The following is an 18,249-nucleotide window of genomic DNA, read 5'->3' as shown; positions in this document are numbered from 1 at the left end:
TATACACACTGGCTTTAATATTGATACATTTGGTCTCAAAATGACTTATTAAAGGGACTTGGGAGTTTGGATTTGAGGCATGTTTACCCTGGACAAGTAGAAGCAATTTTATCAATTATAAGTAATACTAACAGAAAAGCAAAAATCACAGTGTTAATTTTTACTCTGGATTCTATCCCTTGTACTGAATAGTTCTTTGGGATCAGTAGGTCATGAAAACTTTTTTAAACCAAAGTATCTGCATAGTTGGTCACTCACTGTGGATAAGAACTGATATGCCACAGATATTTAATGGAAGAAGGGTTGTGACAGAGGGTGGTAAAGAAGAAATATGAGCATGTGAGGTAGGTAATAGGTTGGTTTGGCTAGCTGCAACATGATATGCCCAACCTCAGTGTGACCACAGAGAGGGTACCTTCTCCAAATGTCTCTCATCCCACAGCAGGAACCACTGCGTGGGATATGCAGCTGACCTGAACCCCAAATTGTAAAAGTTTACTGCCTCGTGTGTTAAACTAATAATGCCACTTTTAATTTACTGTTACACTGAGCACTGCATATGATGATGATCTGCGACTTGCTGTGAGCTCTGTTCACTTCATGTTGCGGTAGAACTGAAAACGCTGTGAAGGGAAAGAGTTTATACCTGCTTGAACCTCCATGTTGCACCTACTGGCACAACTTTCCTGAGGTTCACCCCTGACCGTGGAGCTTACAAAGGTGAATACAGTTTATTGCCAATCTCACTACTCAAGCAGAGTCTTGAAGCCATCTCATGATGTAATGTTCTGTAATAGTTTTATGCTAGTCAAATATGGAGGTATAACCTAAAAAATAAGCAGTTATTTTGATCTTTCTTTTATTCTAAGCAGCCTTTTGTAGTATGTGTGTAGTTGGAGTGCAGCTCCTAGTGAGCTGAGCTGTTGGTATATGCACTCTATTTCATCAACTCTTTTAAAGCAGGAATGCAGAGAATGAAAAGCATGCAGCTAGTAACTGCAGTATGGAAAGTGTGTGTTAAATTAGTTACTTGTCATCACATAGGAACATGACAAAAACACAAATACAGTTCTTTCCTTCAGAGCAGCATTGGGCTATCTAAGTCACAGGCCAAGCTTTTTCACTGTGCTATGTTCTGAGTTATTCATAACAAGCCTCTTTCAAAGCTCAGTTAAAGAATGTATTAAGGTACATCTCCTTCAACACGAAACCTTGAATTCACTGGTAGAAATTGGTGAGGATGTTGTAAAGAGCCATACGTGACATTTTAATTGCAGTAAAAGTAAGAAAAGGGTTGCTTTATAGTGACATAGGAACTGCCCAGTCTAGTAAACATCAACTTTTGAATTCTTCGTTGCTGTATTACAGTTTAGGCAATTTAGTAATTATTTTCTCTTGCTTAATAAAGATGCATTTCCTGTTGCAATTTTATGCCATTTCCTCTAGGATTGGTGCCTATTTCATTCTTCTTTTAAATTAAATAGAAGGTTGATTTTTATGTTGAGTGTGTTGGGAATTTTAGCTGGCAGACCTCTGCTATTTTCTGCACCCCATACTTGCACGTGCTCCTGACAGTTGTGAAAGGAAGGTAGGAGTGTGGACAGGAGAAACCCACACTGTGCTCTACTGAGTCGCATGATCGGTGAGTTTGTGATTTGGAGCAATACTCTGGCGCATACCTACCGCAGACTGGCCGTTGGCTTCTTGGTCATGAGCTTTCATCCTCTGCAGTTAATCTTTACAGCATCCTTGCTTCTAACTGCAGCTAAGATAAGTTTACAGAATATCAGCAATTAAAACTGTCATGTTGAATGTCTTGACATGGTGACATCCCTGAGCCCACAATGTGGCTTTTCAAGATTTCTTCATCTAATGCTTTTTTCCAGATCTGAATTCATAATTTTTTAAGAAATAAAAAGTGGTTTAATTTCTTTTGGACAGAATTGTTTATAAGTCTTACCACACTGGCTTTACTTTGCTGTGTGTATTTCAAACAAGTGGTAACACATAGTAGGTACTGTCTTATTTTTTTTCTACTGTCTGCTACCTCACAAATCTGCAAAAGCTCGGTTATTCTTTTGTATCGTCATAAAGAAGAATGAATGATTGGGAGCTAGACAAGTAAGGCATGGAACATTTATTTTTATTTTTTTTCACTTTTTTCTTGGACTATGAAAGGCTTTTTAAAAGCTCAGATGCATATGACCACCTCTTGATCTATATGAACTCTGAAGTATGTTTACCAGTGAAATAGTGCAATCCAAATTTCTTTAAACTATCACATCGGTGATTAATTGCGTATCTTGTGACACTGGCAAGATGACAACTCAGTTCAAGCTGTGATGAAGTTTTATATTTTTAGTTAATTTTAGTCTCTCCATTTAAATGTGTAGTACTGCATTTCTCTTGGCCAGAATTTGGATAGTTGGAATGGTTCCTATTGAACTGTGTATTCTTCCTTCAAAGAGTTGGGGGTGGCGAGGAGAAGAGGGAGTAAGTGCTACTAAGTTTTAAAAGCTTTGGTATTTTGAAAATCGTGGGCCTTAGTAGTTTGGGATTGACTTTAACTTAATAAACAAAACACAGCTATCTGAATATGGTACTTTTTATTAAAACAAGATCTCTTTTCAAACTTGGTGTTTTGAGGCAACCCTCGATAATGTTTGCAATGCCATTTGAGATACAAAGCAAAAATGTATTTCATGTTTCATTGCTTGCAGAGGAGGAGGAAGCTGTCCCTCAGGAATTTGACTTCATCCCCCAAAACATCTGATGCTTATCTTGCATGTGAATTTTTGTAAAAATTACATGGATGAAATATTACATGAAATATTTTAATGTCGCTATTAAATTCTGTGTTAAAAATGTATGTCATGTGTGATTATTTTTTATTTATAAGCACATATGTAGAAGTGCAAACAGTGTTTTCATTTATTGCTTTTCAGGGGATATAATTTTCAATGCGCACTATCCTGACCTACCACCAGATTTTATCTTTGGAGAGGATGCTGAATTTTTGCCCGATCCTTCTGCCTTGCATGTAAGTACTTTACTGTTTGAGAATTTTACACCATGCAAGGAGTCTTGACTTTTTTAGAATAGCTTCAGCTACAGAAATTTTCCAACAGTGCAAAATAAAGAAGAAACCTACCTTTTATCTCACTTTTATGTGAGTATAAACACATTGTTTTCTAATGTGATTTAAAGTTGAATCTGTTAGTGGCGGGGTGGTGTGTGTTAAAGCATTTTAATCAAGATAATATTACCTTTACAATAACTATGCGGAGTATCTGTTAAAACATGTCTATTTAATATCTGACCATCTTAAATGATCTGTCTCAGAAAAAATGATTGATAAATCGTGTCTTTAAAAAGCATTTATTTCTAAAAAAAAAGAAGTAGCATAATTTTGTGTAACAATGTCGATTTCCGTTTTCTTGTGAGGAAGCATAGAACCAAGGTAGTATGTTATGGCAACCCCTGCATGTATGTATATAAATTATATATATATATAATTATATAGATGATATATATATATAATATATATGTATATATATATGAGATATTTCATTTTGTAGGCTGTGTGTAGGGGTATATAGAAGTCACTGGTAGAAACACAAACCTGGGAAGTGTCTCTTAACTGAACTTCTTGCCTAGGGGAGGGGCTCTTTGCACAGTCCTCTCTCATGCAACCCCTCTTGTGCTTTATGAGCATATCTCCAGAGCTCCCCAGAGCAAGTCAGGCTGTTGTGCTGTGTTACAGATGTCATGGTGGAGGAGTGTGAGGCAGTGGCCTCAGAGTTGAACATGTCCTTGATGTGTGACATGGCAAATGCTGGTTTTTGGTTCTACCTTTATTCATTTCATAGTAAGTTATATATAAAAATCTTTAAAGTATTAGTTTGAATAGTTATTTTGAGCATACCTAACAGAACTTTTAAAAGGTGAATGTCATGTTTCTTTTCTTTCGCTAATCATTTTCCTGTTAACCTCACAAACTCTTTTGGGAAGTAGGTATGGTGCTGATGAACATCAATTTCATTAGGCTTGTTTATAGAAAAGGTTTTACTTTCTATGACAATTCTAAAATTGTTTTCACACTCCTTATTTACCAGTTCTATTTTCCTCTTTTCCTCTTTTGTTTCACATTCTTACAACCTCCTGAGAAATGTTCATATTAGCAACCACTGTCTGCAGTTGACGTTTAAGGAAAAGGAGGACTTCTTAATGTACTGGAAAACTGAAATTAATAACAAATAGCAAATGAGATATGAAATAAAGACAATTTTGGGCATCTTGCAGAAATGCTGTTCAGATGGAGAAGCTTGCTGAGAGTGATACGGTGCTGCATTTCTTTTGTGAAAAGGAGTCCCTAACAGTAGTGATCCACAGGCAAACCTGCAAGAATAAAAACATACTTATTTTTCTTTCTTTCTTTTTTACATTGTTCATTAATGATGCTTCTTTTGGGAGTGTTGCTTTTCTGCCTAAGCACAGAACAAACTTCCTGTCCCCTTTGTTGGAAAGCAACTTGAATAGCCATTCGCTTCTTGATACATAATGAGATATTAACCAGCCAATTTAAAATTAATTAAAAGAAACCAAAGAATAAATTTGCAAACCAACAGTTTTTGTTTTACATTAGTCATTATGCCTCTCTATAACATTCACTAGGTAAATGTAATCACTTTTGATAAGGTCTTTGGTCATTCTCCTGCAGTCCATCTGATGGTATGGAATGTGTTATCTCCACCTTGCAGCTTTGGTCTGTATAGAGTACTTTTGCTTTTGCATTTGCTGTTTAATGTTCCCTCTGGTTTGTAGAGTTTTTCTTCAGAATGTTACATTAACAATAACTTGGTTATTGTGCTAAGTCTTTGAATAGCTCCCTTTTTTCCCACAAATGTGAGAACTGTTTAATGAAGATAATTTTAATCAAATTCTAAGACATTAGCAGAATTCTTTAATGCTTTAACATATCTTTCTACTGACTAGAAGTAAAATACAGATTAGCACGTTGACCGTAATTTAATGCTCCTAATCTTGAGCAATCTTCAAATACTTCTGATGCAACAGTTCCGGCAATCAAAACAGAATCTACCATGCACAAAAGCATGTAGATTTTATTAAATGAGGAGTACAGTCTCCAAGCAAGTAATATGTGATGTTGGATCTGTGGGAATTCTTACATTGAGCCTTTATGCGCTGCTCTCGTCTGCCTGAGTGTCTCGTTTTCCAAGAAGTCATCACATGCTGTTGCATGGCTTGAGTCAGGCATTATGCTTAGCTTGAAACAAGAACCAGGTACTCCAGATTCCACAAGCTCGTGTGGCTCTAATAGAAGCTGGCAGTAGACTTCCCTGAAGACATTTGAATGGCTGTGTTGCAGATCAGTCACTCTTCAGTTTACATGGCCACGGGCAGACTTTCGAGTTAGGTTTTCATTTGACCGTGCTAACAGGTGTTCAGTTAAGCAGCTGTTAGCCAGACAGCTAAAGCAAGATTCCAGAAATACTGCATTTTAAAAAGTAGATGCTGTAGATGAAGAGTTCATGGTATCTTTTTTTTTTTCCCCCGGAGAATTCCTAAATGGTTGGGCCAGCATTTCAGCAGTGGGGTGATATGTTGAGCACTCTTGTTATTATAAGCAGAGATAGTCAACTGTGTTCTTTCACTGACAATGCAAGTGCAGAGTCAAGCTGAAAATGCTCATTAAAACTCATCTTTGCTTTTGTGCCTTGCACAAATATTAGACACTTGGGTTTGAAACTCTGCTGGAGTCTCAAGTTCAACACCACAAAATATATGCTTCATTATGTGTTTTACCAGAAGTAGTTACTCTGATGGTTGCAGCATCTGATTGTGTGCGTGCTCATCTTCTAGATGTAGGCATTATGGAGCAACTCAACAGAGGGGCAAGTGGTCCATTTATTTTGGTTTGTCATATAGTATTAATTACAGTCTGGGGGCTAGCTTCTTTAGATTGGTGATGCTGTTCATGCTCAAAGCATTATTAGAAATAAACAGTTTTATTCTTTATTCTCATTAAAAATCTTTTCCTGTTGAATGCATTTGATACCTGTGTGTCTAGTAGGCATAAATAAAATCAACTTCTCAGAATGTAAATAGGAAAGTTCTTCCCTGCTCTAGTGTGTATTCATTTTGGATGACAAGTATTAGAAATGTATTTTAAAAACAACCTATGATTCACTCCGTTCTGATTAAAAATCCAGTTGGCACACAACAAGATTAGTGATTGTGTACGGATGAGATTAATTTGGAGCTCATTACAATGACGCCAGTTTGAGTAACAAGAATTGTTTGTTATGTTAGCCTAGTTGATTGTTAATGTGAGCCAGTTAATAACTGAAGTGCTTATGAAAAATGTTAACCCCATTTTTCCAATGATTTTGAAATATCCTCTGTTTGGAGGAAAAAAAAGAGGAGGCAGCAGTAGTGTGTACAAGCTAACAGTAGTGTGTACAAGCTAACTGTCAGTTCAAGGATTTGGGTTTCCAGCTAGTCTTCCCAGAATTATTCTGCCCACCCATCGCTGTCGCAAAGGCTTCATTAGCCTTAGTGGGAATGGAGACAAGAGAACATGAGCATTTCCTGAAACCTGCTAAGTGCTGAATATGTCTTTGTGGGGTAGTGTATGGTATATTCCTTGTGGGAATACTTTGTGCTGCATTTGCATGGAAGGAAGACATTGTCATCACAGAATTTCAGAGAATGGGCCGCCGCAGTTGTCATGCCGGTACCTAGCATTGGAAAGATTGTTTCCCCTTGTCTAATTGCTAATACTGAGTACAGATTGCAGTCATTGTGGAGCTGATTGACCTAATTTTGCTACTCTGGTGTATTGGCTGTCATGCTCTATATCTTGCGAAGACCAGTGTTTGTTTTAAGTTCTTGTATTTGTGCTTATTAGACTCCATATTTATCACTTGGCTATATGATACTGTTGTGAAGGTTGTATTGTTTTCTATGTCTTTGTTCAAAGTCTTAATCATTATTTCTGTTGGTTGCTGAGTTAGCTTTTAATGGGTGGTGAAGAGAACCTTTAAATATCTCTCTCTTCCATTAAGTGTTCTTCATTTACTGTCAGGTGCTTGAGACAGATGTTTAACAGTGTCAATTGTTCTCCTGCTCACAGTAACTACAAAAAAGCACAAAACCCCTTTAGATTAACTAATGCTGTTTGACCTGTTTTGTTTTGAAAAGTCTTTTCAGTTGTATTGTTAGCAAAGATGCAGGTGATATGTGTTCTAGTATGAAAGCCCTACATAAGGCTATGACCACGATGGTTTTCAGCATATGATTTTAAAGTTTAACGCCACAGTAGTGGGTGGATAGGTTCGAACTGTTTTAGCATTGCTGTTTCTTCTGCTTACTCTAATTTCAGATGGCAGCACAAGATTTCATTCTTGGACCCCTAGCCTGCTGCTCTTGTAGTGAAAGCCTTAAATTACTTTGGCTTCAGTTGAACTTGGGAAGTTGAAGAAAAACAGAATGCAGGATTGGATCCTGCATGTTATTAGAAGAGAGTTTTTTCCTATTTTGAACTTCTTTATATTCACATTTTTTGTGTTTACTTCTCAGTCATATCCTGACTTTATATGTCAAGGAGTGTTTTGATTATTTATAATCCAGTGTTATTTATCATTTAATTCTATAAAACTAACATGAATTCTGAAAACTGTTTATTCCTTTCTCTTTCTATTGATCCCTACTTATTTGTATATATGGGGGATGTTTGTATGTGTGCATATGTATTGATGTATACATACATACAGTCACTGTGGCCTTGCTGAGATTGGTCTGGTATGGATAGGCAGTGGTAACAAAATCACATTTTATACCACCAGGCAAGTATTTTAATTCAGGAACTTTCCCAGAAGAAGGACTTTATGACTGGTATTGTTGGCATTTATTGTATACGTTTTTGTCCCATTTTTCAAACAATAGAGATATGCCAGTGCAACATTCCTTTCTAAGCCAAATCTGAAAGAATCTAATTTTGAATGTATGTTGATCTGGATTTGGTGACTGAGCTCCACACAGTTCCTCAGGAAATCACAAAATCACAGAATAGTTAGAGTTGGAAGGACCCTCTGCAGATCATCATCAATCCCCCTGCCAAGTTGAATAAGTACTGAGTTTAAAAGGAGAAATCCCCAAAAGAGGATTCTGGCTTGGAATCCTGTCCTGGCATTGCCTGGCCAGCTTGACTGCAACCAGCAGTCAGAAGGCCCTTCTGAGAAGTCATACGGTGCTCAGAAGAGCGAGTCTTAGGATTGTCTGTGTAGCCATGTGGTAAAGATGGTGACTATGTGGTTCAGCAGAAAGAACTTAAGAGGATGGCAGAAAATAAGTTTTATCCTGTAATCTTTCCATCTTTACTTCCTTCAAGACCTTTCTACACTGGGAAACTATTACTTTTTCTCCTTGTTTTAGTTCTTCTTAATTTCCCTTTCAGTCTTTCATTTTTATTTGTCCTTTTTGTCCAGAATTGTTAATATTTATTTATAGGGAGGGGGAGTTAGCTGCCTTGTATTCCTTTGTAATTTTCTATTAATGTGAAGTCATTACATATATTTACCTTACTTTCTTTTTCCAGAACCTCAGCATTTCCTATCACAGTTTATAAAACATGGTTTTCTATCTCAAAGTGTAAGCAGAAAAGAATATGCTGAGGTCACAAGTTCTGCTTTACTTAGTTGCAACATTTTGGCTGGACTTTTTGCCTAGTGAATCCAGAAATTAAAAAAAAAAAAAAAAAAATTTGCAGTTTGAAACTACTTATTTAATTTTGAGGGAAGAAAATATCTCTTAAGCCAGGTAGTTTTGCCTTTCTTGCTTAAATCTTGCTAGTGTAGAAGGCAAAATTAATTCCATTAGTTCTGTAAAGGGCTCCGTAGGGAAACATTTCCTTTCATTTTTTTGGCACAAGCTTATCTGATAATGCAATTTCTCCCTAGAATACGAAAAAATCTAGAATATTGGCTTTTAAAATATAGTATTTCAGTCCAAGAAAGACTAACTTTTGGAGAACATTAGGAATGTGAGTGGACCACTTGACTGAAGGATGGCAGGATGGGAGAAAATGGGGGTTTTTACCATACTAACTAAATTCCATGTGATAAAGGACTTATTGTGCAGTAGTAAAATAGGGGGAGAAAAAAATTTATAGTTTTCCATTCATAGCATTTTATTAGGAAAAAATAAAGATAACTGTCATTTGTCACATGAGTTTGACCATCTTTTTCATGGTTACACAGTTAGATGGACCAGAAGGTTGGACCAGAATAACAGGATGCTTAAATCTTAATGTAGTTAAGGCTGAAAAAGATGTTTAGGCTTACATTTCTTTCAAGCTATGTGTGTTTAGTTTATATCTGATTCCAGAGCACTGGCCTCCTGAGTGTCTGGATCTTCTTTTGAATTCATGTTCAATTAATCTTGACTTCGTAATGAATTCACTAATTTCTTAGGTGGGCAACAGTTGCTGTGAGGCTTGAGAAAGACTGCTGTCTCTTTGCTAGAACCAACCTGCATGTTTGAATGAGTATTCTTTCTTTTGCTCCCCTAGGAGCATATCCTGAAATTCTGGTAAGTGGAGGAGGAGTGCTTATATAGCTGGGTGTTAGTGTTAGCCAAGCACTGCAGTATGAACACTAGCAACATTTATTGCTGGAGTTCTTGCATGGCATGAGAGATCACTGGCTTACCTTCACAACCTCGCTGTTCTCTGATCCTGAGGTCACTGGAAAGGCTAGAGGTGGGAAAAGCTTGCAACCAATCCTGAATGTGAGAAAGAACTGAGCAGGCTGTTAGCGAGCCAGTACACAAACTAAAGCTTACCCTGTGCCTAAAACTATAGTCTGTATATAGGCAAAACTCTGTTAGGTGACTTTGCCAATATACTTGATTTTTATGCGGTTCAGCAAGGGACCTTTGTGCAAATGAAATCTGAATATATTTCAAACTTAGTAGTTTTGTTTCTTAACACCCTTTATTTAATTTTGGGGTTTATTTAATATACTAGTCCAGTTAGGTACTCTCTATTTCAGTCTTCCTGGTCTTCCTTCCAGTTCTTCAGGTTGTTTGTCACAGTTTGTGTGAACTCATTAACTGCAATAATGCTAGTCAATCAGTCTCTTTATGGGCACAATGGTTCAAGATTTCCTTTGGAAGTCCATTTAACATTTTATGGTCCTCCAATCCCCTTATCTCTGATGGGATATTCTCAGAGCCTACAAAATACAGTCAGTCTATATTAGTACCTTGTACTAATGTATCTCGCCTTAAGGATAAGTGAAATCCACCAAAGTGAGCAAGAGAAAAATCTAAGTTTTGAACTGTGTGCTTAAGTTAAGTAACAAATGCTGAGGAAGACCTTTGAATATTCTTTGAGGAGGCACTGAATCTGCAATTATTCTTGTAGGCAATGACTATTGGGTCTGTGGCTTGCTCCCTCTGGATATCAGTTGTTCACGTTGCTGGATGTTTTCACAAGGGCAACTAACAGTCCATGAAGACAAGACAAGAGCTCCTCCTTTTAACTCCTCTGGTCTAATAGTTTTCAGAGACTCTGACCACTTTCAGAGACTTTTCACCATTTATCATTTAAGAAGCTTTATCTAGCAACTCTTCTATTACCTCTTTCAATCTAAGCAAGCTGAAGACTTCTCAGGTGGAGGTGTTGTGTTAGAGAAAAAATTTGTGCTGCAGCATAACTTCAGATTGCCACAGATGGCTAAATGTGTTCATTTATTTGTATGTATATATAAATAATTCTTTACTGTGAGGGTGGTGAGGTGAGGAACAGATTGCCCAGAGAAGTTTTAAGTGCCCCATCTCTGGCAGTGTTCAAGACCAGGCAGGGTGGGGCATTGAGCAACCAGGTCTAGTGGAAGTTGTCCCTGCCCATGACAGGGAGCTGGAACTAGGTCAGCTTTAATGTCCCTTCCAACCCAAACCATTCTGTGATTCTATGATGCATAATACAGCTGCTTTGCAGGAAATACAGTCCTTGCTAGTGGTAAGCGTGGCATAGTGAATTTGAGCATCTCATTCACTTTCAAGTTATAGTTACTTTATACCAAAAATGTTAAGTTAGATCTCCCAAGCCAGACTTATGAAAGTAGAACATCTTTTATGTGGAAGTGTCGGAGTGCAATGATAATGTGTTGGTATTTATAATTCTTTAATGTAAACCAGCAAATTGATAATGTAGTTTTGACTATTTTTTTACTTCAGTTTATTAAAATATACTTTACTTGAACAATGTTTTCTTAAAAAATGGGGAAAAAATATTATTAGAGAAACTGGCAGAAAATTAATGGATTCTGACCCTTAGGTGTGACATTACTGGCACAATACACTCCTCTTCCTTACAAGAACTCTAGAACAGTAAGAAATAGCACGTCTGGAAGGCAACAACTTTTTAACTTTCTATAAACACGTTTGCAAGGATTTTTATTTGTTTGGGTTTGGGTGGCTTCTTTTGAGGGGAAAAGATTGACTCTAGCATAGTCTTCCTGAACTGAGAATACTTTTAAGTTCTGTGTAGTATGCCCTTTGAGTTCACATTGTTGTGCCATTATAATTCATTTTTCTGTAGGGAAAGTCGGTCATTTCTTATGAATATGCAAGCAGAACAGACTTTTAAATTAACTGATTACAGAAAGTCAGTTAGAAATAGTCATTCTGTCTGATAATGCAGTTTCATATTTGATTACATTCTATACTGTGAATTCTATTATAATTTGTACTTTTCTGCAATAGAATTAGTTTAAGTTTGGTGCCCTGCAGGATCTTTCCTTCAGAAGATACTGTTGGGGCAAATAAATGTCTTTGCACTCAGAGTAATTTTTAAAAGATATGTTCATTTCCCAAATGGAGGAGGGCTCAAGTTATGTTTTTTCCTTTTTACTGGTCTAAGTTTCAGCCTATATTTGTTTCAAAACCTCTCTTAGTTTTATTCATTCTTTACATGCTTTTATGTCTGTGTTTCCTTGTTATCTTCCATTTCAGATCCTCAGGCATATCTGCTCTGTTTTAGATAACTACAGAAATATAGTTCAAATTTAGTCAGCATCTTGAATCTTTCGTTTGCCATAAAAGTGTTCATACAACTTCACATGAATTTTTTTGTATACCTGTATCTTCCCAGAGATACAGCTTTTATTTGTATAAAGGAACCAAATGAGTGTCCTTATGCTGCTTTTTAGAAAAGAGATAACTAATTTGCAATAATTTGTCCTGTATGGTAGAGAAATAATTTTGATTTTCAGTGTCTTCTGATTTACACAATGGTATTTTGTAAATGTCTTCTTTAGGGACTGTATTTACAAGACCATATAAATTCTCTTTATTACAAATGTGAAAATGAAGATGACAATACTGCTTGGCCAGCGAGATCCACCATGTTATATATTGATTTTAATTTATAGGATTTTGGGAGGAGAAAAAATGGTAGAAGAAAACAGTTCTGCATGTGCCACCCAACGATAAATACTCAAGGGATGTTAATGGATGCTGTCCAAAACATTAGCTGTGAAGGTTCTGCCTTTTTGCTGTAGCTAAAATTAATTGTGTTGACAGGAAGGGAAGAACCACAAGAGCTGATAAGTGTGAAAGACTTGCTATTTAAAAGGGACTCTAGAGGTAAAGCTTTAACAGTGGTCTATTCTCTGGTCCACTGAGGGTCTGAGGAGTTGTTCACACTACCATCACGGCATGATAAGTAAGTCTTTAGGTAAAAGATGCATGTGTGTAATGCCTTGTGTGGAAATTAGTCTTGTCTTCTTGCATTGTTCCTTTTACTTACCATGTCTGGTTAAATATGTATACCTCTGGTAACTGACTCCCAAGGGAAAGAAATGCAGTGTACTTACACGGATTAACTAATGATTAGTGTGTTGGATTCCCTATGCCGGAATTTGTATGTGCTGAGGGATTTAAGAAATTCCTTCTCAGACCAGGTAAAGGTACCATTTGCTTTCTGGGAGAGGTGTGCTGAGATGTCTGGAAAGGAACAAAACTTGCTCTAATCCCTTAGCAAAGTTGGACAAGAAACGTTTATGTGCCAAGTTTTTTGGAGATTAATTAGATAGTAGGCAGTCGTAGCTTTTAAGGGCCTGATTATCTTGTAAGAGAGCTCTGTGGGAGAAGCAGGCAGACTTTATCAGGAGCAGTGCACAACTTAAAAATGTTCTTCCGGGCTCAGCTTCACAGATTCTTCATTTCCAGAGCACCCTTAACATACCAAGATCAGCTGCCTCTTAACTGCTCTTACAGCAGGGAATAGGAAAAATCTGTAGTAACTTTTGGAAGTTGAGTTCTTTCCTTTTTCAGGTGAATGGTACTTGAGAGACAGTGGCTCATTTATTCTAGGTAAATGCAGAACTGAGTGTTCTCCATGTGTCAGATTTGCTGGAATTTATTTTAGAGTTGCTTTAGGTATCGGATCATTAATCAAGGATCACACTACATAGCCAGTGGAAAAAGAAAAAGGGAAAAAAATTTAAATAAGATGTAAAGTACTTTTCTGAAAGGAGAAATAATTTCTTAGTGTGTTGTTTTCCTGCACTGGATTTTCCTGCTAATTCAAGGCCTTCAGGTATTCAGGATTTTGACTAACCATTTATAAGATATTGTGATTCCTGCATCCAGTTTTCACAGCCTCTTGCTAAAAATAAAAATTAAAATTAAGTACTTGCAATCCCAAGCTTCGGTTTGTGCAAACTTTTTATTTGTTATACACAGTAGCTACTAGAGCACACAAGGTCTGTAAGTTCTTTGGTTGTACTTGCAATGACAAAAATGCTCCTGAGTCGGAACTGTTTTTATGAAATGTTAAGTTTTCATGTTTACTTGGGCCCAAAAATGATCATTTCAAGCAGATCACTCCAGAAAGTTGTTCCAGTGGTGCTTCGGGGGAGAGGGATATGAAGAACCTGTGAAAATAAGATGACAAGTAGATGGCATGTAGGTTTACAGTGATTGATATGAAACTGCAGCCTGTAGGATGTTTAAGTGCTGGCTGCTAAGAAACTGAAGCCTTTGAAGTTGTTATAACACTCCAGCCCTGCAAATACTGTGAAAAATATCTGTTGATAGAAAGATGTGAGCATATGGTAGATAATTATCCTGTGCCTTTTTCTGTGAGCAAAATCCCTGTGGTGGCCTATGAAGATTACAGCAAAGCAGGGACTGAAACCAGATATGCAAGTTTCTAGACTAATGTTGTAACCACTGGACCCGTATCTCCTCTGTATTTATGTGGAGGATAAGTGCTGATATCAAAATGTGATCTTTCTCATTTCAGGTAAAAACTTACATTGATACTGATTTTTAGCCACTGTAGGATGAAAGTTGTGCGCATGTGGTATGCAGAGATATAAACAAAATGCAAATCTGTACTTAACATTATTCTCTATGATAATTCTGGATAAAAGATTCTACAGAAATGCAATACCACTGTTATGGGCTTGGGAGGTTTTGTTTACTGACATTTTCTCATGAAAGTTAATTTCATGCTTAGAAATATAAAAGTACACTAACTTAAAATAAGATCTTGCTGTTATTTCCTGTAGTATAGCCAGGAAAAACAGTTACAATCTGTCTTCTTTAAAATCACATTCCTGGAAGATATTCTGGCAACCTGGATATTTAAACACATTTCAAAGAAAAACAACTTCAGATCAATTAGAAATTGTTACCGTATTTTCTTTCTGATAGTGTAGAATTATAGTTTGCTGCAGACATTGCCTGGAGTTGTGAAATAAGCAATAACCTGTGAAGGAGACTATGAATTATCAGCTTTATGGAACGTGAGGTGCATTGTATTCCAAAAAAATGGGGAAGTAGGTAATCGCAGACACTGAGTAGCTTGTATAGATTCTTGATTAGCTTTTTTGGAAGGATGAAATAAAGACTACAAACACAAAATGTTCCAGAGCAAAATTTAAATGTGGTTTCTTTGCCAAAAGTTGAATAGTATGGCTACTTTGGAAAGTTAAACTCTGCATGTCTTTGCTAGTAGAGCTGAGAAGCTACTTTGTTGGGGGGTTTTTCACTTGCCTCACCTGTAAGAAGGTCTCACTAGAACTGATACTGTCTGGCTGCAAATTTTTCTTGTCTTTTTTGGAAATCCAGTTGGTGTCATTGCTACTCATTTAAATGAGTTACTGTTGAAATGTCTTAAATTGCACTCTGTGGGTGGCCTTACAACAGCTTTACTCTGCCTCTTTATACCATGAATTAATTTTCTCAACTCTTCGGTCATGTCTGATTTTCAAAAAACCTTCCTTATGAAACTGTTTGCTTACTATGCAGGCAGCTTCTGTCAGGAGGCAGTATCAAGGACCAGGGAATTCTCAGATTGACTTTGCAACCTGAAAACATCTGTGGGGTTATGCTCCTTAGTGAAAACCAATGCTCTTTGGTGAGATTGTTTAACTTAGTATCTGGCAGTTCGACAGAACTCCTGAATCACTTGGATTTCTCCAGTGTAGACACAATTTACTGGATGCCTATGGTCTATTAATCTCTGTTTAATAACTGAATATTATTTTTTGACTCATTGCCACATAACATGACCTGGAGAGCAAACTATGTGGATGTACATGGTATTGGCTGATTACTTTAAGGTCTAGATTACTGTTTTTAGAAAGACCTTTTCTTGAATCTTAGTCCAATAAGAAAAAAAATCAGCCAGGGAAACTTCTGCCACATAAGAATATTTAACTTACTTATTAAATTGCTTACTCAGGGATAGTTATTGGCCATCTTCTGTATGACAGTAGCTACAACTGTGTGGGCAATGATGCTTCCAGAGTCTGGTCTCTATCATATGGAAGTTCTCATTCCATTACTTTTCCTGTAGACCATTTTGAATTTATCCCTGTTTAGGTTGGATATTAGAAAAAGGTTCTTCACCCGGAGGGTGGTTGGGCACTGGAACAGGCTCCCCAGGGCAGTGGTCACAGCATCAAGCCTGACAGAGTTCAAGAAGAGTTTGAATGATACTCTTAGGCACATGGTGTGACTCTTGGGGATGGTCCTGTGCAGGGCCAGGAGTTGGACTCAATGATCCTTGTGGATCCCTTCCAATTCAGCATATTCTGTGATCATTTTGAATTCATTCCCTAACTGGAAAAATAGGAATGAGCCACTTTTCACAGATGACATTTACCAGGCTTTCGTGTCCACAATATCTCCTAAGATGAGGCAACAATTGATCTTTTTAGAAAATAAAAGTTGCACAAGTTGCAGTATGGGCAAGCCAAAAACCATAAGTAAAGATTAAAATTAAAAATTAAAATGTTGAAATTAAGATCTGAAACATGAATTTGCTCCTAGTTTTAGTGGAGATCGTGGGGTTACATGCAAGCAGTGCCTAGACAGTAGAGAATTGTTTAATTGAGCCTCCATCTGTGTCTTTAGAAATGACAGGTAAGTTCTTCAGGGATGCACTGAAAGAATTGTAACGTTAAAGATGGTCATAACCAATCTGAGATGTGCATTAAGCCTTCACATGAGATGAGCATGAATGCATAACTAGTTGCAGATGCACAGTTTGAACTGATTCATACTTGTATATTGGTGTGCAGTGGGCCATTTTCAGTCTGGCTGGCTAACTATTGAGTAACTTAGTGAGTTTGCACTGCAGAGTGCACTTAAAGATACCTATTGTCAAACAAGGCAAGGAATTGTATCCAAGACTAGATTTCTTTATTTTAAGTGCATTAGTGATTGTTATATTTGATTAACTCTCTGGAAAGTCTGTAGAAATTACATTTCAAATTAGGCAGGATTTACTGAGTAAAATATGTAACTTAGTGTGTCAGTACCTGTGCTTATTATTTTCCGCATAAAATTCATTTAAATCACAATTTTATGGCAAATTCAGACAAAAACCTCTCTTTTCAGCATGCACGTGATTTTGGTAAAATGATGTGAAAGTATAAATTTGTGAGCAAGGCAGAAGGAGATTTTGATAGAAGCCACAGAAAGCAACAAGTCTTTTTCTGTATACATATTTGCTGGTTATTTCTTTAATTGTGTTTTTCATACCTTCTTGGCTTCAACAATCAATCTGTCTGTGGTTGTATTTCCAGGTTTTTCTAAAGTTCTAACAACTAAACCTCATAATTTTGAAGTTGCATTCAGAGCTTAATTCTCATACAAGATGGGAGTTTTGTGGCAGAACCTGAAGCTGTAGAACACAAACACCAGTAGCTCACTCTGTTCTTATGCTTTTAATATTTTTAAATACAATCTCTTAAAAAGCTGGATTGGCTAGGACTGGAATGCAGCCTTCAGGCAAACAATCAAAAAATGAAGTGCACAGGCTACTACTCTTTTTGCTCCAAAGCCTTTAGTTTAAGATTTTGCTGATTAAAACGATTTCCCAAGTCTAATAGTGAATACAGTACTGCATCGCTAAATAAAATCTTATTTAGAAGATCCTTTACCTTTAAAAAAGGAGGTCAACTTCCTGTTGCAGGGGCACTACTCTCATCAACTGAAGTTACAAATACTTGTGTGTTCTCGGAATAATCTTTATAATGCTGAAATTGTAGCAGTGAAGACACTCTAAAAGGGATAAACTTGACAAACTTCAAAATTCTACCTTAGGTTTCAACGTATATGTTACAGGTAGTTGCTTACTTTGATTTCAAAAATAGAAGGAAGATTAAAGAAGGTGCTCTTTGAAACTGAGAACAATGTAGCACATATTTTGACATGCTGATGAAATTGGATCACAGTAAAATTGTTTAAAAGTATTTTCAAGTGAATGAACCTAATGCTTAGGGCAGATAAGGTACACTAAGATATGTAAGAAATTTCATACATAAACATGGCATTGTATTCAGTAGTGTTTGTGTTAAAATTTATGAGTTTAGGTCTTCTGAAAAGAACAACCCTTCTGCAAAGTTAGCAAAATGAGTAGAAATACAATGGCCATTGCCAAATAATAAGCACTACAATAATAAATTCTAAAGCTAGAACTCGTGTTACAGAAAATTTGTGTAGCCATTGTATGTTTACTCTTTCATCAGTGAGAATATGTTGTATATGGGGTGTGTAGTTGAATTTTTCTCCAGGTGATTTATTTTTATAACCACTTTGTACTTTGAAACTTTAGTTACTGAATGAAAGCTATTTAGTAAGGATCCTACAGTCAAATCATTCATTTTAATTCCTGTAGCTTTAAGGCAATACAAAATAAGCAGT

The 18,249-nt window shown here is 36.7% G+C and overlaps 1 protein-coding gene across 4 annotated transcripts in view; it reads left to right on the top strand.

The window, feature by feature from the left end:
• The window catches only part of BABAM2 (BRISC and BRCA1 A complex member 2), a 171,436-nt gene that overhangs the window by 29,717 nt on the left and 123,470 nt on the right, over positions 1-18,249 (top strand). For all 4 annotated transcript variants that reach the window (XM_032684413.1, XM_032684414.1, XM_032684415.1 and 1 more), the window contains exon 4: positions 2,946-3,040. In XM_032684413.1, coding sequence (XP_032540304.1) covers positions 2,946-3,040 — 95 coding nt within the window. The remainder of the gene's footprint in view (positions 1-2,945; positions 3,041-18,249) is intronic.

The sequence above is a fragment of the Chiroxiphia lanceolata genome, chromosome 3 (assembly GCF_009829145.1).
Source record: "Chiroxiphia lanceolata isolate bChiLan1 chromosome 3, bChiLan1.pri, whole genome shotgun sequence".
Classification (NCBI taxonomy): Eukaryota; Metazoa; Chordata; class Aves; order Passeriformes; family Pipridae; genus Chiroxiphia; species Chiroxiphia lanceolata.
Note: the sequence above shows the minus strand (reverse complement) of the source record. Positions and strands in the feature narration are given on the sequence as shown.